Source organism: Pongo pygmaeus, chromosome 2 (genome assembly GCF_028885625.2).
Source record: "Pongo pygmaeus isolate AG05252 chromosome 2, NHGRI_mPonPyg2-v2.0_pri, whole genome shotgun sequence".
Classification (NCBI taxonomy): Eukaryota; Metazoa; Chordata; class Mammalia; order Primates; family Hominidae; genus Pongo; species Pongo pygmaeus.
Window position 1 is genome coordinate 115,627,501 of NC_085930.1, and position 23,827 is coordinate 115,651,327.

The 23,827-nt window shown below is 44.8% G+C and overlaps 1 protein-coding gene across 4 annotated transcripts in view; it reads right to left on the reverse strand.

Moving 5' to 3' along the window:
• DLEC1 (DLEC1 cilia and flagella associated protein) overlaps positions 1 to 23,827 on the reverse strand; it is a 76,313-nt gene that overhangs the window by 41,730 nt on the left and 10,756 nt on the right. For all 4 annotated transcript variants that reach the window (XM_054480683.2, XM_054480682.2, XM_054480681.2 and 1 more), the window contains exons 3-6: positions 14,647 to 14,757; positions 12,121 to 12,320; positions 11,689 to 11,909; positions 10,576 to 10,654 (exon numbers count right to left, since the gene is read on the reverse strand). In XM_054480683.2, coding sequence (XP_054336658.1) covers positions 10,576 to 10,654; positions 11,689 to 11,909; positions 12,121 to 12,320; positions 14,647 to 14,757 — 611 coding nt within the window. The remainder of the gene's footprint in view (positions 1 to 10,575; positions 10,655 to 11,688; positions 11,910 to 12,120; positions 12,321 to 14,646; positions 14,758 to 23,827) is intronic.

Genomic DNA, 23,827 nt, shown 5'->3' on the forward strand with positions numbered 1-23,827 from the left:
TCAGAGGTGTCAGACCACGCAAGGACACCTGCCTTGGTCCTTCACCCTTAGCGGCAAGTCCCACTTTTCTAAGGGAGGGGCAAGTACCCTAACCCCTTCTCTCTGTGTCTCTACCCCTTCTCTGCTTTTCTGGGGGAGAGGCAAGAACCCCTCAACCCCTTCTCCTTCACCCTCAGTGGCAAGTCCCACTTTTCTAGGGGGCAAGAACCCCCAATCCCTTATTTCTGTGCCCCAACCTCTTATCTCTGCACCCCGATCCCTTATTTTCATGCCCTGACCTCTTATCTCTGTGCCCCAACCCCTTATTTCCATGCCCTGACCCCTTTCCCACTTCTCTGGAGGGTAAGAACCCCCGAACCCCTTCCCTCCGTGTCTCTACTCTCTCTTTTCTCTGGGCTTGCCTCCTTCACTATGGGCAACCTTCCACCCTCCATTCCTCCTTCTTCTCCCTTAGCCTGTGTTCTCAAGAACTTAAAACCTCTTCGACTCACACCTGACCTAAAACCTAAATGCCTTATTTTCTTCTGCAACACCGCTTGGCCCCAATACAAACTTGAAAGTGGTTCTAAATGGCCAGAAAACGGCACTTTTGATTTCTCCATCCTACAAGACCTAAATAATTTTGGTCGAAAAATGGGCAAATGGTCTGAGGTGTCTTACGTCCAGGCATTTTTCACACTTCGTTCCCTCCCTAGTCTCTGTTCCCAATGCGATTCCTCCCAAATCCTCCTTCTTTCCTTCCTGCCTGTCCCCTCAGTCCCAACCCCAAGTGTCGCTGAGTCTTTCCAGTCTTCCTTTTCTACAGACCCATCTGACTTCCCCTCCTCCTCAGGCTGCTCGTTACCAGGTCGAGCTAAGTCCCAATTCTTCCTCAGCTTCCGCTTTTCCACCCTATAATCCTTCTACCACCTCCCCTCCTCACACCCGGTCCGGCTTACAGTTTAGTTCCCCGACTATCTCTTCCCCATCTGCCCAACAATTTCCTCTTAGACAGGTGGCTGGAGCTAAAGGCATAGTCAGGGTACATGTACCTTTTTCTCTATCAGACCTCTCTCAGATCAGCCAGCATTTAGGCTCTTTCTCATCAGACCCCACTAAATATATACAGGAGTTCCAATATCTAACTCTGTCCTACAATTCAACCTGGAGTGACTTAAATGTCATCCTGACTTCTACCCGCTCCCCAGAAGAACAGGAAAGAATTTTTTCTCTAGCCCAATCTCACGCTGATAACCATCGGCTTCATGAGCCAGACCTCCAAGAAGGCATTAGAGCAGTTCCCCGAGAGGATCCCCAATGGAACTACCAGGCAAATTCCCCAGGTATAGCTAGACGAGATTACATGATTTCCTGCCTAGTTGAAAGGCTTAAAAAGGCAGCTTACAAAGCTGTTAATTATGACAAACTTAAAGAAACTACCCAAGGTAAAGACGAAAACCCAGCCCAGCTCATGGCCTGCTTAGCAGCAACCCTTAGATGCTATACCGCCCTAGACCCAGAAAGGCCAGAAGGCCGCCTTATTCTTAATATGCATTTTATCACCCAATCCACTCCTGACATTAGGAAAAAACTTCAAAAATTAGAATCTGGCCCTTAAACCCCACAACAGGAATTAATCAACCTCACCTTCAAGGTGTACAATAATAGAGAGGAAGCAGCCAGACGGCAACGCATTTCTGAGTTACAATTACTTGCCTCTGCTGTGAGACAAAACCCAACCACACCTCCAGCATACAAGAACTTCAAAATGCCTAAGCTGCACACGCCTAAGCCACAGCAGTCAAGCATTCCTACAAGACTTCCTCCATCAGGATCTTGCTTCAAGTGCCAGAAATCTGGCCACTAGGCCAAGGAATGCCTGCAGCCCAGGATGCCTTCCAAGCCATGTCCCATCTGTGCAAGGACCCACTGGAAGGCAGACTGCCCAGCTCACCCGGCAGCCACTCCTAGAGCCCCTAAAGCTCTAGCCCAAGGCTCTCTGACTGACTACTTCCCAGATCTGCTCAGCTTAGTGAATGAAGATTGACGCTGCCTGATCACCTCGGAAGCCCCCTAGACCATCACAGAAGCCGAGCTTCAGGTAACTCTCACAGTGGAGAGTAAGCCCATCCCCTGTTTAATCGATACAGGGGCTACCCAATCCACGTTGCATTCTTTTCAAAGGCCTGTTTCCCTCACCCCGATAACTGTTGTAGGTATTGACGGCCAAGCTTCAAAACCCCTGAAAACTCCCCCACTCTGGTGCCAACTTGGACAACACTCTTTTATACACTCTTTTTTAGTTATCCCCATCTGCCCAGTTCCCTTATTAGGCCGAGATATTTTAACCAAATTATCTGCTTCCCTGACTATTCCTGGACTACAGCCGCATCTCATTACCGCCCTTCTCCCCAGCCCAAAGCCTCCTTTGCGTCTTCCTGTTGTATACCCCCACCTTAACCCACAAGTATAAGACATCTCTACTCCTTCCCTGGCAACCGATCACATGCCCATTACCATCCCATCAAAACCTAATCACCCTTACCCCATTCAATGCCAATATCCCATCCCACAGCACGCTTTAAAAGGATTAAAGCCTGTTATCACTCGCCTGCTACAGCATGGGCTTCTAAAACCTATAAACTCTCCTTACAATTCCCCCATTTTACCTGTCCAAAAACCAGACAAGTCTTACAGATTAGTTCAGGATCTGCGCCTTATCAACCAAATTGTTTTGCCTATCCACCCTGTGGTGCCCAACCCGTACACTCTTTAGTCCTCAATACCTTCCTCCACAACTCACTATTCCGTTCTTGATCTTAAAGATGCTTTTTTCACTATTCCCCTGCACCCCTTGTCCCAGCCTCTCTTTGCTTTCACCTGGACTGACCCTGACACCCATCAGTCCCAGCAGCTTACCTGGGCTGTGCTGCCTCAAGGTTTCAGGCACAGCCCTCATTACTTCAGCCAAGCTCTTTCTCATGATTTACTTTCTTTCCACCCCTCCGCTTCTCACCTTATTCAATATATTGATAACCTTCTTCTTTGTAGCCCCTCCTTTGAATCTTCTCAACAAAACACACTTCTGCTCCTTCAACATTTATTCTCCAAAGGATATCAGGTATCCCCCTCCAAAACTCAAATTTCTTCTCCATCCATTACCTACCTCAGCATAATTCTTCATAAAAACACACGTGCTCTCCCTGCCGATCGTGTCCGACTAATCTCTCGAAACCCAACCCCTTCTACAAAACAACAACTCCTTTCCTTCCTAGGCATGGTTAGATATTTTCACCTTTAGATACCTGATTTTGCCATCCTAACAAAACCATTATATAAACTCACAAAAGGAAACCTAGTTGACCCCATAGATCCTAAATCCTTTCCCCACTCCTTTTTCCATTCCTTGAAGACAGCTTTAGAGACTGCCCCTACTCTAGCTCTCCCTGACTCATCCCAACCCTTTTCATTACACACAGCTGAAGTGCAGGGCTGCGCAGTCAGAATTCTTACACAAGGACCAGGATTGCGTCCTGTAGCCTTTTTGTCCAAACAACTTGACCTTACTGTTTTAGGCTGGCCATCATGTCTCTGTGCAGCAGTTGCTGCCACCCTAATACTTTTAGAGGCCCTCAAAATCACAAACTATGCTCAACTCACTCTCTACAGCTCTCATAATTTCCAAAATCTATTTTCTTCCTCACACCTGACGCATATACTTTCTGCTCCCCGGCTCCTTCAGCTATACTCACTCTTTGTTGAATCTCCCACAGTTACCACTGTTCCTGGCCTGGACTTCAATCTGGCCTCCCACATTATTCCAGATACCACACCTGACCCTCATGACTGCATCTCTGATTCACCTGATGTTCACCCCATTTCCCCACATTTCCTTCTTCCCTGTTTCTCACCCTGATCACACTTGGTTTATTGATGGCAGTTCCACCAGGCCTAATCGCCACTCACCAGCAAAGGCAGGCTATGCTATAATATCTTCCACATCTATCATTGAGGCTACCGCTCTGCCCTCCTCACTATCTCTCAGCAAGCCAAACTCACTGCCTTAACTCAGACCCTCACTCTTGCAAAAGGACTACGCGTCAATATCTATACTGATTCTAAATATGCCTTTCATATTCTGTACCACCATGCAGTCATATAGGCTGAAAGAGGCTTCCTCACTACACAAGGGTCCTCCATCATTAATACCTCTTTAATAAAAACTCTACTCAAGGCCACTTTACTTCCAAAGGAAACTAAGGTCATTCACTGCAAGAGGCATTAAAAGGCGTCAGATCCCATTGCTCTAGGCAACGCTTATGCTGATAAGGTGGCTAGACAAGCAGCTAGCTCTCCAACTTCTGTCCCTCAGGGCCAGTTTTTCTCCTTCACATCGGTCACTCCCACCTACTCCCCCGCTGAAACTTCCACCTATCAATCTCTTCCCACACAAGGCAAATAGTTCTTAGACCAAGGAAAATACCTCCTTCCAGCCTCACAGGCCCATTCTATTCTGTCGTCATTTCATAACCTCTTCCATGTAGGTTACAAGCCTCTAGCCCGTCTCTTAGAACCTCTCATTTCCTTTCCATCATGGAAATCTGTCCTCAAGGAGATCACTTCTAAACCAAGCAAGTAATTGCGCTGAACCCCCTTAGGCACTCTCTAATAAAATGTCCTAGGTCCTCCCAATTCTTAGTCCTTTAATACCCATTTTTCTCCTTTTATTCGGACCTTGTATCTTCCATTTAGTTTCTCAATTCATCCAAAACCATATCCAGGCCATCACCAATCATTCTATACGACAAACGTTTCTTCTAACAACCCCACAATATCACCCCTTACCACAAGACCTCCCTTCAGCTTTCTCTCTCCCACTTTAAGTTCCCACGCCGCCCCTAATCCCGCTTGAAGCAGCCCTAAGAAACATCGCCCATTCTCTCTCTCCATACCACCCCCCAAAAATTTTCGCCACCCCAACACTTCAACACTATTTTGTTTCATTTTTCTGATTAATATAAGAAGGCAGGAATGTCAGGCCTCTGAGCCCAAGCTAAGCCATCGCATCCCCTGTGACTTGCACATAAACGCCCAGATGGCCTGAAGTAACTGAAGAATCACAAAAGAAGTGAAAATGCCCTGCCCCACCTTAACTGATGACATTCCACCACAGAAGAAGTGTAAATGGCCAGTCCTTGCCTTAACTGATGACATTCCACCACAAAAGAAGTTAAAATGGAAGGTCCTTGCCTTAAGTGATGACATTACCTTGTGAAAGTCCTTTTCCTGGCTCATCCCGGCTCAAAAACCTCCCCCACTGAGCACCTTGCGACCCCCACTCCTGCCCGCCAGAGAACAAACCCCCTTTGACTGTAATTTTCCTTTATCTACCCAAATCTTATAAAACGGCCCCACCCCATCTCCTTTCGCTGACTCTCTTTTCGGACTCAGCCCGCCTGCACCCAGGTGATTAAAAGCTTTTATTGCTCACACAAAGCCTGTTTAGTAGTCTCTTCACACAGAAACGCGCATGAAAATGACCTATTGTTTAAAATAACAATTACTATTTATGAGCATCTGCTCTGTACCTCCTCAACCTCGCAACAACCAGGAAAGGTGGGAACTGTTTCTATCTCACAGCTGAAGAAACTGGAGTTCAAAGAGGCACCAGTTAGGTTTGAGCCTAGGATATCTGGTTCCAAAGTTTTGCTCACCTCACCTCTTACTGTCTTCCTTAACACGTATCTCTTTGAACCATTCTTCCCATGGACACAAAGAGTGTTATGGCACCTCTATGTCAGGATGTAGTTGGGCCTCTTATGCAACCCATTCACCCCCTTTAAGCCCCACTTTCTTTTCTCCCACCCCAGATTGGGAGACCCCCAAGGGCAAGGTCTAGACCTAACCCTCCAACTGCACCCAGCACAGTGTGTAGCACAGCAATACAGGTACACATCTTTTGTTAATATTTTGTGAAATGTTACACTAGAAAACAATGTATAAATTATAACATGACAGAAGCCACATTTCCATCACCCAGCTTAAGAAATAAAACACTACAGATAAAGTTGAAATCCTCTACCAGCCCCCCATCAGATAAAAATTGACATAAATATGAAGTATGTCTTCATTTTTATTTGTAGGTTTGTATTCCTAAATCAGCATTTACATCAATTTTTGGCCAACACTACATATTACACCAATCCATCTGTGAAACAGCTGGTGGGAACTAGGGGAGTGAAACATGGTAGCTGTAGTGGCTGCAAGGTTTGGGACAGTGATCATTATAAGGATTGTGGCATGGGCTGGCTTTCCTTAACAGCACTGGAAGCTTTGGAGGAAAAAAATAGGCTCAGGAGAGCCAACTGCCAACTCAAGGCCTGCTGTGAAGACATTCCTTGCATTCCTGGGTTTCAAAGAATTGGCTGCGTGTGTGTGTGTGTGTGTGTGTGTGTGTGTGTGTGTTGTTCCTTACTGTTTGGTTTGGTTTGCTGTTTTTTACCTAGTATTTCTGCACCTATGTTCTTAAGCAAGACTGGTATATGTTTTTATTTAGTGTCAAGGTAATTAGGCTTATTACCTAATAATGATGGTACATTCCCTCTTTTTCTAGTCTCTGAAATAGTTTCATAAAATAGGGAATAGCTCGAATGTTTCATAATCTGTGCCTGCAAAATGATCTGGGCCTGGTGTTTCTTTTTGTGGAAAGTTTTTTTTTTTTTTAATTGTTTTCTTCTAAGTTGGACAGCCACATGGTTTAAAGAGTCAGAGTTCGACAAGGTTTTGAAAATAGAATACTGCCCTCTTCCCCTGGCCCCATCCTGCCATTTCCCACTCCCCAAAGATAAACACTTTTTCCTCCTTTAGCTGATTATTTTGGTATTTATTTCCATGTCTCCAAATAGTATACTACTTTTGTTCAGTTTTAGGTATTAATTATGGATGGAGGATATGGATATTCTCTCTCCCCTCTCCCATATCTGACTCACCATATGACATGCCCTTCCTATCCCCCATCTTTCCAATATAGTTATATCATACTACTGGTTAGATTATTAATTCATGTTATATTCAAGTTACTAAGTAAATGCTATTCACAGCTGAGCATGAGGTGATTCCTTTCCCTGCCTTGTACAATTTTTGGTTTTCCTGGAGTGAATAATCAACTAATTATTTTGTTTGCTTTGTGCTTCTCAATAATTCAATCCTTTTCCACCACCCTACAAATCTCTCCCCCATATGTCCAGATGTATCAGGGACTCTTCTCAATGTCATCTCCATAAATCAACCTCTCCTAGAGCCTTCTGGACTCTTCTAATCTGGGCTAGTTGCCCACTACACCCACTGCTATCATATAGGATAACTCCTGTAGCAGTTTTAAGACACATCCATAAGTTCTTTGACACTGTTCTCATTAGAGATGAAGTCTAGGCTGGACACTGGCTCACGCCTGTAATCCTAGCACTTTAGGAGGCTGAGGTGGGTGATTGCTTGAGCTCAGGAGTTTGAAACCAGCCTGGGCAACATAGCAAAAACCCGTCTATACAAAAAATACAAAAATTAGCCAGGTGTGGTGGCATGCACCTGTAGCCCCAGCTTTGCGGGAGGCTGAGTTGGGAGGAGTTGCTTGAGCCCAGGAGGCAGAGGTTGCAGTGAGCCAAGATCATGCCACTGCACTCCAGCCTGGGCGACAGAGCCAGACCTTATTTCCAAAAAAAAGTTTTTTTTTTTAAAAAAGAGATGAAGTCTACATATCTTCCCTTGAATCTGGATGAATCTTAGTGACTTGTTTGTAATCTACGGCATACAGAGGATGTAGTGCTGTGCAACTTACAAGATTAGGTCATAAAATGTGATGCAATCTCCTTCTTGCTTGCTAGGATACTCACTTAGAAGTGCAGATACTTGGCCAGGTACAATGGCTCACGCCTGTAATCCCAGGACTTTGGGAGGCCAAGGCGAGTGAATCATCTGAGGTCAGGAGTTCAAGACCAGCCTGGCCAACGTGGCAAAACCCTCTCTCTACCAAAAATATAAAAAATTAGCCAGGCGTGGCGGTGCATACCTGTAATCCCAGTTACACGGGAGGCTGAAGTGGAAGAATTGCTTGAACCCAAGAGGCAGAGGTTGCAGTGAGCCAAGATCCTGCAACTGCACTCCAGCTTGGGCAACAGAGCAAGATTCCATCTCAAAAAAAAAAAAAAAAAAAAGTACAGATACTCACTTGCATTGTCATGTAAAAGTCTGATTAACCTGAGATTGCCATACTGTAAGGAAGCCCAGCCCACATAGAGAAGCTATGTGGTGTAGACATTCTGGTAGACAGCCTCAGCTCTCTATCTACAACAGCATCAACATCATCAACCCCAACTTTTATGTCACTCCTAAGCACTGACTCTTTCCAGCCATGGCCTCAGATGTTGTGGAACAAGTCATTCCCATTGTGCTCTCTCTGAATTTTTCACCCAAAGAATTTGTAAGCATGACAAAATGATTGTTTTAAGTTGCTGAGCTTTGGGAAATTTTGCTTTGCAGCAACATTAACTGCAAAATCTCTTAAGAGTTATTAACCTGGAGATTTCCTTCACCTCTCCCCTATGTTGGATCTCTTGGTACCACATTCCATGCCTTCCTCTTCTTTGGTTTCCTCATTTCTATTAGAGAAGCATGTTCCCTGGGAGGTTCCAGAGAAAGGGTACATGGGACACAAATTTTTAAAGACTGAAAATTTGAAATGTTTTTATCCTCACACTTTATAGTTTAGCCGGGTAAATAACTGTTATGAACGTCAAAGGGATGAGAATTAGACAAGTAGGCAAAGACCAGAGGAAAAACTGTTCCACAGCAGTCTATGTCTACCTCATCTACAACCTCAGTATCTCGAGGCTCTGAGCACAGGCTTCCACAGCAGGCATCTGCAAGCCCTGAAGAAGAATATCTTCCATATGTCCATCAGCAGCTCTCCCTTTTCCCTATTCTACTCCCTAGCTGACATGATTTTAGCTCCTTTCCTCTGGGTGTTTGCCAGCTTCTACAACTGTCCTTAAAACGTGATGGCCAGACACAGAAGTCCCAGACACAGAAGTACAAAAGACAACACATTACTGTTTAGTCCAGGGAGTAAGCAAAATGCTTCCTCTAATGTTCAGCATATAGAGCTGCCATATTGGTCTGCTTTTTGCCATGAGTGGTTGAGACATTCCTAAAGAATTATGGATATGCAAGTGCTCTTTAAACTATAAAATGCAATCCGTGTGTGTGTGAAGGGATTGCTATCATTAGGCCTAGCTGTCTTTGTACCTGGTGAGCAGAGTTGGTGACTGCTAAGCTTGGTCTTGATGTGATTCCCCAAGATGGTGGGAAGCTTTTAAAAGAAAGAAGCTGGGAAAAAGGAATGAGGAAAGCCTCTGCTCTTGCAGGAATTACTGGATATACTGTTAAGATGTAGAGGACAGTAAGAAGGAAAGGGGGTTCAACTACATATACATATTTGCTTATGGTTCAAAAAGAAACAATGGAAGAACGCAAACTAATAGAAATAGTTACCTATAGATATCAGGAGAGTACAAGAAAGAGGAGGAGACAGGAATCGAAGTTAGAGGGAAAGTTTTGTTCCTGTTTTTTAAATGGAAAATCAAGCTAATAAATGTAGATGGAATAATAGAATTAGAAATTACCATTTTTTAAGCCCTGATTGAAGAAAAAAATGGATCTGGACAATAGTCATTTGGCAGTCATCTAGGCTGTTAACTATTAAGTGAAAGTTTGATAAGAACTTTATAGAGAATGAATCAGACTTTCAACACCTGATGCCATTCATAACTAATCATGGGAAACCCAGATCCCATGCTTCCTCCTGATAGAATGCAATAAGAAATACACAGTACCACCAAAGAAGTATTCTTGTCAAAAAAGAGGAAAAATGGAACTTGAATCTCATCAAATCTCTATATCTAATGACCAATTTGTGGAAAATATGGAAGATAAAAGAACACATTTAATGTCACCACAATAACGCAATTAGCCAAATCCAGGGTGTACGAAATTGCAGTTTCTTCAACAAATAAGTGGCATTTTTAAAAAGCAGGAGGTGGGAGACGAATTATTATCAACTAAAGGAGAATTAAGAGATACTTTAATCAAATGCAATGTTTAGATTCTGATGCAAAGAAACCAAATATAAATGGACTTTTTTTTAAACAAATGAAGATCAGACATAGATGGGTATTAGTTGATATTAAGGAATCATTATTAATATGGCTGGGTGTGACAGTGGTACTATGGTTACTTTTTAAAACCCTTATCTGTTAGAGATATTAATTGATGTATTAACTGAAGAATGACATGATATCATATTTTCCTTATATGACTCCAGCACAGACATGTGCATATAGATGTGCCCATGAAGAGGTTGTAGGAGTAATAGATAAAACCAGATTGGCAAAATGTAGATAACTGTTGAAGCTGCATGTTGGGCACATGAGGAGTTGTTATAGTCTTTTCCCTAGTTTTGTGTACAGTTGAAAATTTCAATAAAGACTTTTTAAAAATAAGAAAGCAGATGAGGTGGGAGCTGTAAAGAAACAAGATGGCTACCTCATAAACTGGACCAATTTCATAATCTGTGAAAAACCCAATTGGTGGCTTAGCTAGAAACACTGGAGTATCAGCACAACTGTGGGATGAAAAAAGAGGGGGAGAAAGGCTGTTAGTTTCATCCATACAATGAAATAGTAGGCAGTGACTGATTAATGTAAAAATAAATACATAAAGGCCATCAGAGATATTCACAATATGCCATTTGTTGGGGGTTTTTTTGGATCTTATTGTTAATGCAGATTATAAAATAATTTTACAGTATGATCCAATCTTTGTGAAGACATAAGTAGCTACATATTTCATTTTCAATATGCATAGGAAAAACTCTACATGTTTAAACACCAATAGGTAACTGGGTTTTTAATATAGGTATCTCAAACATTAGTCTTTTCTAATCTTTCTTTCTTTTCTTTCTCTTTTCTTTTCTCCTCTTCTCTTTTCTTTTCTTTCTGACAGGGTCTAACTCTGTCACCTAGGCTGGAGTGCAGTGGCACAATCTTGGCTCACTGCAGCCTCGACACCCCTGTGCTCAGGTGATCCTTCCACTTCTGCCTCCCAAGTGGCTGGGATCACAGGTGCACGCCACCACACCCAGCTAGTTTTTGTATCTAATTTTTCTTAATAAAAAATATTAGTTGTCTAATAAAGAAATGTTAATAGTTTTAGGCTTACTAAAATTATGAACCCATGAAGCAACTCATTACTTTCATAAGGACAATTACTGATATATAGGCAAAGGCACTCTTAAAGAAAAATCACAGTTTACACTAATTATTTATAATCAATCAAATTTCAAATGCTGTTATTATTCAAGACCTATGCCTCTAATGGGTTGCTTCCATTTGATCCAGATTGCTCCAATGTAAATAAAGGGCCAACACCAACCCCTATTTCTCAAGACCCCTGGCAGGTCAGAAAAGCATAAACCCAGGACTCTGGGGAAGGTCCAAAGGCCACACCAGTGGGTGACCCTGCAGCCCTGCTCTGTTCTGATACTGCTACCCTGCCCCGCTAGTTTAGGGACCTCTACAGCCAGACCAAATGGAGGACCATCTAGGTTAATTCTCATGGGTCAGGTTTTCTGAGAGTTCAAGTCAGAGAAAGACATACCTCTGTTCTGGCTCTGCACTCTGGAATTCTCCTATCAGTGCTGGCTTCTTTGGAGGAAAAACAAGAGACTTGCCTCCATATGGAGTGTTAGGAGGGAAAAAACGGGGATTTTTTAGGAAGTGGTTCCGACTCTCCATTCTGGCAAGCAGAAGTCTGTCTAGTTCTCTTTGTGGCACACGTAAGTGGTTCATCCAGTTTTTATTCCTTGGTTGACTTGCTTTCTTTGAAACACACAAAAGCATAGAGTCAATGACAAGCAAAGGGATTGTGCTTGTTGACATCTTGACCAACTGCATGACCCATAGATGGCCAACACAAGCTCTACTCTATTTTGTGATGGATTCATTACAGCTTCTCATGTCATCTGAATGCCTTCCCCTTCACTGCCTCTCTGTCCCCCAAACACTGCTCTGCACAGGCTTCCAAACTGACCTTGAGAGGTTCTCTGGTCCTTTCTTTGGCCTTAGGAGTTAAATTCCATGTCAGGCTGTCCACAGTGTGGTCTAACTCATCTTCGAACTCAGCAAGCTTCTTCCTGCATGAATCTTCAAGCTTCCTGTTCAGCTCTTTCTTCTGGACGGAACGCTTCTCACAGCTAAATGTCAGTTTTGAACATCCAGGTAGGGAGATGCCTACAGCATCAAGGAAACAAATTGAATTACTGCAACAAGGTGAGGAGGTGAGCATTCCTAAGATGACCAAATAAAACCACCAAAGCCACAGTTAGCTTGATCTTTCTCCTAAACTTTCACATTTACCACACCAGCTATAATTGCTCTTCAACATATGAATTACTCCTGGAACTTATTCTATGTATTCAAAATGGCCGGGCGGGGTGGTTCACACCTATCATCCCAGCACTTTGGGAGGCCAAGGTGGGAGCATCACTTGAGCCCAGGAGTTGACACCAGCCTTGGCAACATTGTGAGAGTGAGACCCTATCTCTACAAAAAATAAATTAAAAAATTTGCTGGGTGTGGTAGTGCATGCCTGTGGTCCCAGATGCTCAGGAGGCTGAGTGGGGAGAATTACTTCAGCACAGGAGGTCAAGGCTGTAGTGAGTTATGGTTGTGCTTCTGCACTCCAGCCTGGGCAACAAAGCAAGACTCGGTCTCAAAAACAAACAAACAAACAACAACAAAATTTAGGACTAGAGTGTTAAAATATTTTCCAACATGGTCAAAGAACATGAGTAAACCACTGTCACACACACATGCCTGTACATATACCCCATACATGAGCATGCTTTCTGAAGAGCTCACAGAAGGAATGAAAGTTTGTATGAGCTTTTTACACTGTTAAGATCATCCCCCACCCCCTGGCCAAGCGCAGTGGCTCACGCCTGTAATCCTGGCAATTTGGGAGGCTGAGGCCGGCAGATCACTTGAGGTCAGGAGTTGGAAACCAGCCTGGCCAACATGGTGAAACCCTGTCTCTACTGAAAATACAAAATAATTATCCAGGCATGATGGCGGGCGCCTGTAATCCCAGCTACTCAGGAGGCTGAGGCTGAGGCAGGAGAATCGCTTGAACCCAGGAGGCAGAGGTTGCAGTAGATCACGCCACTGTACTCTGGCCTGGGTGACAGAGCAAGACTCTGTCTCAAGAAAAAACAAACAAACAAACAAAAACAAGAAAACCATCCCCCCAAAGGTTAAATGAGAACATTCATTGCTAGCAAGAATGCAATCAAATGGACACCATCGCAAATCTCTTAGCACAATGCCTGGTTAACTCTCAATACACGTTAGCCCCATTCTTATTGACCTGCATAAGACACTGAGTTTCCAACTAACTTTAAAATACTAAGTGGTGGCCGGGTGCGGTGGCTCATGCCTGTAATCCCAGCACTTTGGGAGGCTGAGGTGGGTGGATCACCTGAGGTCAGGAGTTCGAGACCAGCCTGACCAACAATGGAGAAACCCCGTCTCTACTAAAAATACAAAATTAGCCAGGTGTGGTGGCACATGCCTGTAATCCCAGCTACTTGGGAGGCTGAGGCAGGAGAATTGCTTGAACCTGGGAGATGGAGGTTGCGGTGAGCCGAGATCGTGCCATTGCACTCTAGCCTGGACAACAAAAGTAAAACTCTGCCTCAAAAAAAAAAAAAACTAAGTGGCTTAGTACTCCATGACACTTGATTCTGCTACCTCTTTCTTGCCTTACTTCCCTACATAGCTCAGACCATCAGTGGAACTCTCCCCAGGAGCACCCTCAATTTTCTAGATCCCAATCCTCCCACCCCAAACACCTTCTCAGCTCCCAAGCCCCAGAGAATCAAACAGTCCCTCAACTGGAGCTGTGGGAGAGCTTGTCTTCTGAGCCCAGCATGCTAGGCAATCCCAATAACTGGCCACAGAATCCACACAGGGACTTCTCCCTATCCATGTGAGGACTCTTCCAAAAGTCTAACTCCCTGCTTAAGCCCACATCACAGCCTCCCACCCCACTCATTCTCAGAATATCTTGCCTCCCATATCACAGGAAAACAGGCCCAATGTCACATACATGTACACACCCTCTCTGCCTCTCTACCCAGCCTTCCTTCCATGCTGAAAGGATGAGAAGCTGCTCTTTTCCTGCATGGGAAAACCCATAGGTCCCTGCTCCAACTCATCAGGAACATGCTCCCTTGCTTATCTATGTCTTCAGTTTTTCCTTCTCTTGGTTCTTCAACTGCAACTCCAAACCCTTACGTAATTCTTGGTGTTGGGCAGCAGATGTGGGTATCATAGTCCACATGGAGAAGCCTGGACTTCAGTCATACAGGCAGGGGAGCACTAGCAAGAAATTGGCATGCTCAGATGCTCATATTTGACTTTCCCAACAGTCACCATCGAAATTAAAGGTGAAAAACCTCTGAGCAAGGAAATGGCAGCAGAGGTGGCCAATGTGGCCCTGCTACTGCAGAACTTCCCCCAAATGGTATCAGAGGCACTGAGAGCACAGAAGCATTACCTTTAGGTGCAGAGTGAAACGGCACTGTATCGGTGTAGTAATCTTCTGGGGAGATCAAATGATGTTTCCGTAGCAACTCGTTGTCTATACACCATCTGAAGACACTCTTCACTTCATGGAAGGGAAGGGGAGAACAAGGTGTTTCCAGCCAGACTGACCTTGAAGAACCCACACCCAAACTTTCTTCATCCTCTAAGCCTAAACTACCTAACAAAATTCCTTCTCAGAACCCTGTGGGAATGTTGAGATTTAAGAAACTAATTAAGTATCTATCAGCCACTTAAAAGAGGCCAACCATTGGGCAAAGCTGTGTTGTATTATTTGAGCTAAAATACTGTTACACAGAAGTCTATAAGAAAATAGAATTATGAGAAATATGGTAGATTGAATAAATGGTCCCAATTCTTCACTCCTGTCTGTATCCAAGCCCTTGACTGTGTGACTCTGCAGTGCCTGCTACTAGAGAAGGTGCACTTCTTCACCCCTGACTGTGGCCATGTGACGTGCTTTGGCCAATGAGATGTTGGCAAAGGTTTGAAATGCACTTGTGCAGCTGAGCCCTCCCTCTTGTGGCTTTGCCATCATTGTCACAAGAGCTTCCCTGTCCCTTCATCTTAGACCCCAGGGGGAATCCAGAGCAGACCTGAGCCTGACCTATGCAAGGAGACATGCCTAGCTGGACCCACAGCTTGGAGCCAGTCCAGCCAGCCAAGCCCAGCCAGCTCGGCCAATTCCCCACTGACCTGCAGACACAGGAAAGAGAAAATCTCAAGAGAGGGAAGGTGATAATTAACGTCTATGGATGATGAGCTCAGAAATAGTAGCAAACACATTATTATTTATATAACATATAAATAACATTATTTATAGGTATTCCAAAGAATTAAAACTAGCAATGGCTACCTTTGGCAAGTGGACTGAGGTTGGGAGAGATGAGGTGGAAAAGGCTTTTTAAAAAATAGACTTTATTTTTTAGACCAGTTATAGGTTTGCAGCAAAATTGAGAGGAAAGTACAAAGATTCCCCATACAGCCCCTGCATGCACAGCCTTCCCCATTATCAACATCCCCCACTAGAGAGATACATTTGTTACTACTGAAGAACCTACACAGACACATTATTATCACCCGAAGTCCATGTTTACATTACAGATCACTCTTGGTGTTGTACATTCTGTGCATTTGTACACATTTATAATGTACAGGTGGAGGCTTTTTATTCTTCATTAGAAGTTCTTCTAAATTATTTGATTTTTAAAAACCATATATATTTATTACTTTGATAAAAATTAAAGAAAAAGCAGGAAGAATATAAGACTTTTTCAGCTTTTATACAGTTTTATTATCACTTGTCAATTCTTGATAGGCAATGCCGACCTGGGAGTGGGCATTTCCACACTGTAAACAAGACAGCCGCCTAGCTGCCCGCATTGGTGCTGGCCCCAGGTAGGGACAGTGCAGACACACTCAAGAGCAAGCGGCTATGTCTGGTTTTGCGGGGCAACCTAGAGCACCAGAAAGTGGTGTCACACAAGGGATCAGGACTGGGCAGAAAGAGCACTGAAAAATCTCATTCCCCTTCATCCCATCCCTTAACAGATGTTTCCAGGCAAGAAGATATGGGAGTGTTTGTAAGAGTGAATGGAGTAAGCAAATATTACCAGGAGAGCTTTTGGATATTCTTAGGGATGTATAATTTAAGTATACTTCACAATATTTCAGATATATCAAGAGGAATAAAGAATAATACAGTGGGCCAGGCGTGGTGGCTCATGCCTGTAATCCCACCACTTTGGGAGGCCAAGGCAGGCAGATCACAAGGTCAGGAGATCGAGACCACGGTGAAACCCCGTCTCCACTGAAAATACAAAAATTAGCCGGGCGTGGTGGCGGGCGCCTGTAGTCCCAGCTACTCGGGAGGCTGAGGCAGGAGAATGGCGTGAACCCGGGAGGTGGAGCTTGCAGTGAGTCAAGATTGTGCCACTGCACTCCAGCCTGGGCAACAGAGCGAGACTCTGTCTCCAAAAAAAAAAAAAAAAAAAAAAGAATAATACAGTGAATACCCAAGTAAGTACCCATAAGTCATTGCTAAGACAGTTAACCTCCACCATGTCCCACTCTAGAAAGATCATCTCCAATCCTGTCCCCAGCTGGGGAAATCACTCACTAGAGTACGTATGTATCATCCCCATACACATTTATATTTTTGAATAGTTACAGATTCTTAAAAACAAATAAAACTTCTGCATGTCTTAAATATAACATGTCATATGTCATCACACTGTATGTGTTCCGCCTGAATTTTCTTTCTTTGCAGATTATCTTTATCTTTGTGAGATCCACCTATGTGATCCATGTAGTTCTTTTTTTTTTTTTTTTTTTTTTTCTGAGACAGAGTCTCGCTCTGTCGCCCAGGCTGGAGTGCAGTGGCATGATCTCAGCTCACTGAAACCTCTGCTTCCTGGGTTCAAGCGCTTCTCCTACCTCAGCCACCTGAGTAGCTGGGACTACAGGCTCATGCCACCACACCCAGTTAATGTTTTGTATTTTCAGTAAAGACGGGGTTTCACCACGTTGGCCAGGCTGGTCTCAAACTCCTGACCTCAGGTGATCCGCCCGCCTTGGCCTCCCAAAGTACTGGGATTACAGGCGTGCACCACTGCACCCAGCTGTGATCCATGTAGTTCTAATAATCGATTCTTACTGCTTTTTAGTATATGATAGACAACAACCTACCTATACATTCCCCTAATGATGCACCCCTGAGCTGTCTCCAGGTGTTTGCTATTTCAAGCTTCTGAATACATTTTCTTGTCTGTACATACAAGAAGCTCCCAACTGGACTTGCTGTCACCAAGGAGGCCCACAAAAAGGCAGTGGTCTCGCCCACTGGCCTTCACTCCTTTCCCTGACATCATCATCACTCTGACAGGTGTGAAAGCACATCCCTCTGGCTTTAATTTGCTGATCACTAAGAATGATCATTTTTATTTATTTTTCCATTTCTGCAAATTCCCATTCATGGTTTTTGCTCTTTCCTAAGTGAGCTGTTTGCCACCTTCTTATTGACTCGTAATTCTTTACATATTCTGGATACTGAATCTGTTCGTTATATTTGCTTTTGTGGATTTTGTTTTCACTTTTTTTTTTTTAAGATGAAAGCTAGTTTATTAAGAAACTAAAGGAATAAAAGAATGGCTACTCCATAGGCAGAGCAGCCTGTTTTTACTTTTTATTTCAAAATAAAGAAGTGTAAAATTTAATGTAGTTGGCCGGGCATGGTGGCTCACGCCTGTAATCCCAGTACTTTGGGAGGCCGAGGTGGGCAGATCACTTGAGGTCAAGAGTTCGAGACCAGCCTGGCCAACATGGTAAAACCCCATCTCTATTAAAAATACAAAAATCAGCCGGGCATGGTGGCGCATGCCTGTAATCCCAGCTACTCAGGAGGCTGAGGCAGGAGAATCACTTGAACCCAGGAGAGAGAGGTTGCAGTGGGCCTAGATTGAGCCACTACACTCCAGCCTGGGCAACAGAGCAAGACCCTGTCTCAAAAACCAAAAAACCAAAAAACCAAAAACCACTAAATTTAACTACATTATTGTTTTTTTTTGAGACAGGGTCTCGTTCTATCACCCAGGCTGGAGTGTGGTGGCACGATCTTGGCTTATTGCAACCTCCACCTCCCTAGCTCAGGTGATCCTCCCATCTCAGCCTCCCAAGTAGCTGGGAGGCGCATACCACCACACTCAGCTATTCGTGTGTGTGTGTGTGTGTGTGTGTGTGTGTGTGTGTGTGTGTTTTGTAGAGATGAGGTTTCACCATTTTGCCCAGGCTGGTCTCAAACTCCTGGGCTCAAGTGATCCACCCAACTCAGTCTCCCAAAGTGCTGGGATTACAGGCGTGAGCCAGCACAATCAGCTAGAATTTCTTTATTTTATTTTATTAAGTATTTATTGATCATTCTTGGGTGTTTCTCGGAGAGGGGGATATGGCAGGGTCATAGGATAATAGTGGAGAGAAGGTCAGCAGATAAACACATGAACAAAGGTCTCTGGTTTTCCTAGGCAGAGGTCCCTGCGGCCTTCCGCAGTGTTTGTGTCCCTGGGTACTTGAGATTAGGGAGTGGTGATGACTCTTAACGAGCATGCTGCCTTCAAGCATCTGTTTAACAAAGCACATCTTGCACCACCCTTAATCCATTTAACCCTGAGTTGACACAGCACATGTTTCAGAGAGCACGGGGCTGGGGGCAAGGCCATAGATCAACACCATCCCAAGGCAGAAGAATTTCTCCTAGTACAGAACAAAATGGAGTCTCCTATGCCTACTTCTTTCTACACAGACACAGTAACAATCTGATCTCTCTTTCTTTTCCCCACATGTCCCCCTTTTCAACAAAACCGCCATCGTCATCATGGCCTGTTCTCGATGGTCGCTTTCTCTTCGGAGCTGTTGGGTACACCTCCCAGACGGGGCGGCCAGGCAGAGGCACTCCTCACTTCCCAGACGGGGCCAGCCTGAATTTCTTAATGTTTTCCTTCACTGGGCATTTAGGACCTTGTTAAAGAAGGCCTTTCATCTCCAGAGCTCATGAAGATGCTTTCTCATAGCATCTTTTAGGCTTTAAAACATTCAGAGCTTATTTGCTGTGTGGTGTTGGCGAGGGCTCTAATTTTTCTCCCCACAACCCAGATAACCAGGGTCACTCAGTTAACAGAGCTTTTAGAGTCCACATTGCTTTCCGTTGCTCACACCTTCACTGACTGCTCTGTTCATCTGCCTATCTCAGAATCACACCCTTTCTCCAGGACCACTCTCCTTCTGCTGGAAGTACGTTCTTCAGTGAGTTCCTTGAGTCTCACTCTCCTGAGTTTCCTGTTGTGATAAATTCTGTTTCCCATCTGGAAATGCCTTTACCATGAGCAGATTCTTGAACAACCATCTATTTCAATGCCTGATTCTAAGCTGATGGTGAAGAGTCCCAAGTCACACTCACTGTATCACACGGCTTCCAGCTCCTACTGTGGCCACTACAAAGTCTACTCTCAGTCTCAGCATCTGCTCTCTGTAATTTGTGCTTTTTCCTTCGCTGCATTTAAGATCTTCTCTTTGCACTTGGTGTCCTGCAGTTTCATGATGATATGGATGTGGATTTCTGTGCTTCCTGATTCTGTGTATTCAGGCTTTCATAAGTTACAGAAAATTCCTGGCCACTGTCACTTTAAGCCTCATGTCCCCACACTTCTCTGTTTAAATGTGTGCTGTGCCTCATCCTGACGTCCACACTTCTTATGTTTCATGTTTTCTATCTCTTTGGCTCGCTAGTCTGCATTTCTTCTGATTTTCCTTTCCATCTACTAATTCAAAATCTCTGTAGCCAAAATGGACCTGATGTTAAACCCACAGTTTCATCTATTATACTTGTCACTTCCAGACGTTCTCTTTGATTCCTCTCCAGTCTGCCAGGTCATTTTTAGTGGTCTTGTGGCTCCTGGTTCAGGCTGTTTCCTTCCTTTAGTCTGTAAATATCTCAAGCATTCTTAGTTTAATTTAGGATGTCAAAGGCTGGGTTCTCAGAGGTTCAGTTCCTCTGTGGTTCTGCTGACTTACTCGTGGTGGCTTTTCCCATATGTGCTTGGTAATTTTACCTGTGAGCTCATGTTTAGCTGGTTTTAATCTGGGTAAATCCAGAGAGACCTGGGTGTGCTGGGAGCAGCCAACCACCACGCATGTTCTCACTAAGTTTGCAAAGAACACCATTCTTTTAACCTGGGCCACTTCTCAGGGCTGTGCTCACAGCAAGTGGCCTAGAGGAACGAGGTCATGTTTCTTCTAGTCAAAGTGCAGGTTTGTTGACTGTCCACTGAAAAAGCAGTGAGTTCTCCAACCTCAGCATGCATCGGCCATGACATCAGCCCCACTGCTTGCACAGCATCTGCCTGGGCCCCTTGTGTCACCCCGTGGGAAACCTGTGCCAGCAAGAGGCTCATGCTGCTTGCTGGGCTCCAAGGACCCAAGAACCTCATGTCTTCAGTCAACATCTGTGAAACACTGTAGGGTAGCAGGTGAGTCTGTAAACAGAGTAGAAGCCAGACCCAGAAAAACGTCAGTCCCTCCAGGCACCTGCACACTGCCCTCATGGAGGCAGGAGAGCTGCTCAATGTGAGCTTTTCCAGATCACACAGCTGCCACCAACACAAACTTCAAACCCTTGTAATGGGAAGCTATGCTTATACATCTCAGGGGAGCTTTGGCCATCCCAATGCAAGATCTCAGATAAACTTCCCTCTGGACTCCAGTGGACGGAGGCCTCATCATCTTTGAGGGTGCAGTTCCAACTCCACACCTCATGTGGTCCAAGGCTTCAGCTCTGCGCCACAACTTGCTGTTCACAGGAGGCAGCGGTTCCTGCTATCGGCTGATGCACCCAAGGCCAGCCAGGGGTGTGGGGCTTCTCTCACAATAAACGCCTTTGCACTGGTATGAGTGGAACTTGGCTGCCACGATGACTTCTGTCAGCTCCTCCATGTTAGCAGGTTTGATGTCTACCACGTCAAAACGTCTGTGTGTGATTTCTAAGTGTCATAAATTAATCCTCAGGTCATTGATAGTGCTGTAATTCTAAATGGATCTTGAAGTCATCCATCTTCATCATTCAAGTTATAACTTTCTGCTCTTTTATCTCATCCACTTCTTTTCCATAATTTTATAGTTTTACCATTTGTAGAGAGTAGAAAATGAGCAGTGTTCTGTTGTAACCACCTAATTTTATTTTTTCCTCAATTTCTAGACTTTTCTAATAGCCAAACCCTGGTTCATGACCTTTAAAAGTACTGTAAACATTATATTCTCCCCTAGAATGAGGGCGGCTTTTATTCTCTAGCTCCTGCTGAAAAACAACTCCACCGTCCTTGTCTCCTGCCACAGGATCTCCAGAGTAATTAAACTCAACAGTGGAAATGATATCTGCTGCAGAGTGAGGCTGTGTAGCCCCCTGGTCACTCACTGCTGGTCGTCAAAGCCTCTTCTGGCCTCTCCCCTGTGGCGGATCTTCAGCCATGTCCTCTTCGATGGCCCCATTGACTTGCAAGAAGCACCACTGGAACTCGTTGCCCTCCGGCAGCAGCCGCCTCCAGCTCCTGCTACGGCAGCAGGCAGCAGGGACAGGTGGGGTTGGGTGGGGACCGCGGTGGACCAGGGAGGAGGCCTCTGCGCCACTGCCGCTGAGTGATCAGTGCCGGCTGTCACCAGCGCCCGAAAAGAAGACTTGTTGGAAGTTTTCAAACTTTGTCGTTTGTTCCATTAGCCAACATTATCTTAAGACATGGTGCCAGCCAGATGAGGTAGCTCACGCCTGTAATCCCAGCACTGGGGGAGGCTGAGGTGGGCGGATTGCTTGAGCCCAGGAGTTCAAGACTAGCCTGGGCAACACAGTGAAACCCCATCTCTACAAAAAATACAAAAATTAGTGGGTGTGGTGGTGCCCGTCTGTGGTTCCAGCTACTCTGGAGGCTGAGGTGGGAGGATCACTTGGGAGGTGGAGGTTGCAGTGAGCCAGGATGGAGCCAATGCCCTCCAGCAAAAAAAAAAAAAAAAAGAGAGAGAGAGACATGGTGCCTTTGAATGGTCTTTCCTTTTGGAGGTCTCCTATAACCAACCTATCAGTGAAGACATGCCTTCCCCCATCACATATGTTCATTGAGAGTTCCATCAGGAAAACAGAAACCAATCTATGTATATCAAATATTAAAGGTTTTAATACAGAGGATTGAAGACTGAGGGAAATAATGTCAGGGAAGCCATCTGCTATAGTTTAGGAGTTTGTTCCCTCAAATCTTATACTGAAATTTGTTCCTAAGGTTGAAGGTGGGGCCCAATGGGAAGTGTTGGGTCATGGGAGTGGACCCCTCATGTGTAGATGAATGCCCTAGATGGGGGCAGGCAGGGAGTGAGTCCTCACTATATTAGCTCACCTGGCCCCCCCAAGCCCCCCACTCTCACTTGCTTTCTCGCCATGTGATATCTGCATGGCTCCCCTTTGCCTTCCCCCATGAGTGGAAGCAGACTGAGGCTTTCACCAGATGCCCAGTATTCCAGCCTGCAGAATGATGAGCCAAATCAACCTCTTTTCTTTATAAATTACCCAGCCTCAGGTATTCCTTTACGGCAACACAAACGAACTGAGACATCATCATTAACAACTTCAGCCAGCAGCACTGAAGCAGGGCTTTCTTAAGACGTTATCTGGAAACTCAGCCTGGGCAACATGGCAAGACCCTGTCTCTACTAAAAATACAAAAAACTAGCCAGGTGTGGTGGTATGTGCCTGTGGTCCCAGCTACTAGGGAGGCTGAGGTGGGAGGATCACTTGAGCCCAGGAGTCAGGGGTCGAAGTGAGCTAAGATTGCACCACTGCACTCTAGCCTGGGTGACGAAGTGAGACCCTGTCTTGAAAAAAAAAAAAAAAAAAGTTATCTGGAAGCTGTTTTGAAACTCACAGCCACTCAATCATCTGCCTACTACTGCTTTTTGAAATAAATGGCCTTCCTTTCCAAAACTCACCAAGGGCCTCTCATCAGCTGACCTATCCTGGAAGCACAAGGGGGAGGTGCCTTCTGGGAAATGTACTCCCTGGTCTCTCCTTGGCAACAGAGACTTTGGCAGGGGGTAATGGCAATGCCAAGTTGACACAAGCTAGCCCAGTTCCCAAGGACTTTGGTGATGGCCTATTTAAAATATCAAAAGATAAGACTTCTATACAAAGGATAAAGGCCATGTGACAAGAGATGTATCCTCTCTCTTCTGATACAATTCTTTCCACAGTCCTGCCCCAGGTTATGGGTGGCTAGGTGCTGTGTCTGCAGGAGCTGTCAGGCCTGGGCATGTACCCCAGGAGCCTTGGAAAAGCCTGCTCTGGCCTTGTGACCATCTTTTCTCCTCTGGGAAGGGTGGGCTTCCTATGCTAACACTGTGGCTCCTGGGCATGGCTCTGCGAGGTCTTGGATAATGTGGACAAGTTTCCAGCAAGGGACAAGAATGAAAGCACAAGATGTTCTGCAGCATTCTGATCTTTCTCCCTCACTTTGGAGAATTTACATGTGCTTGCCACTTTGTCACATTTTTATTAGCAAACACAGAAAGGTTGCCTCTATGCCTCAAATAAGAAACTTTTAGGGGAA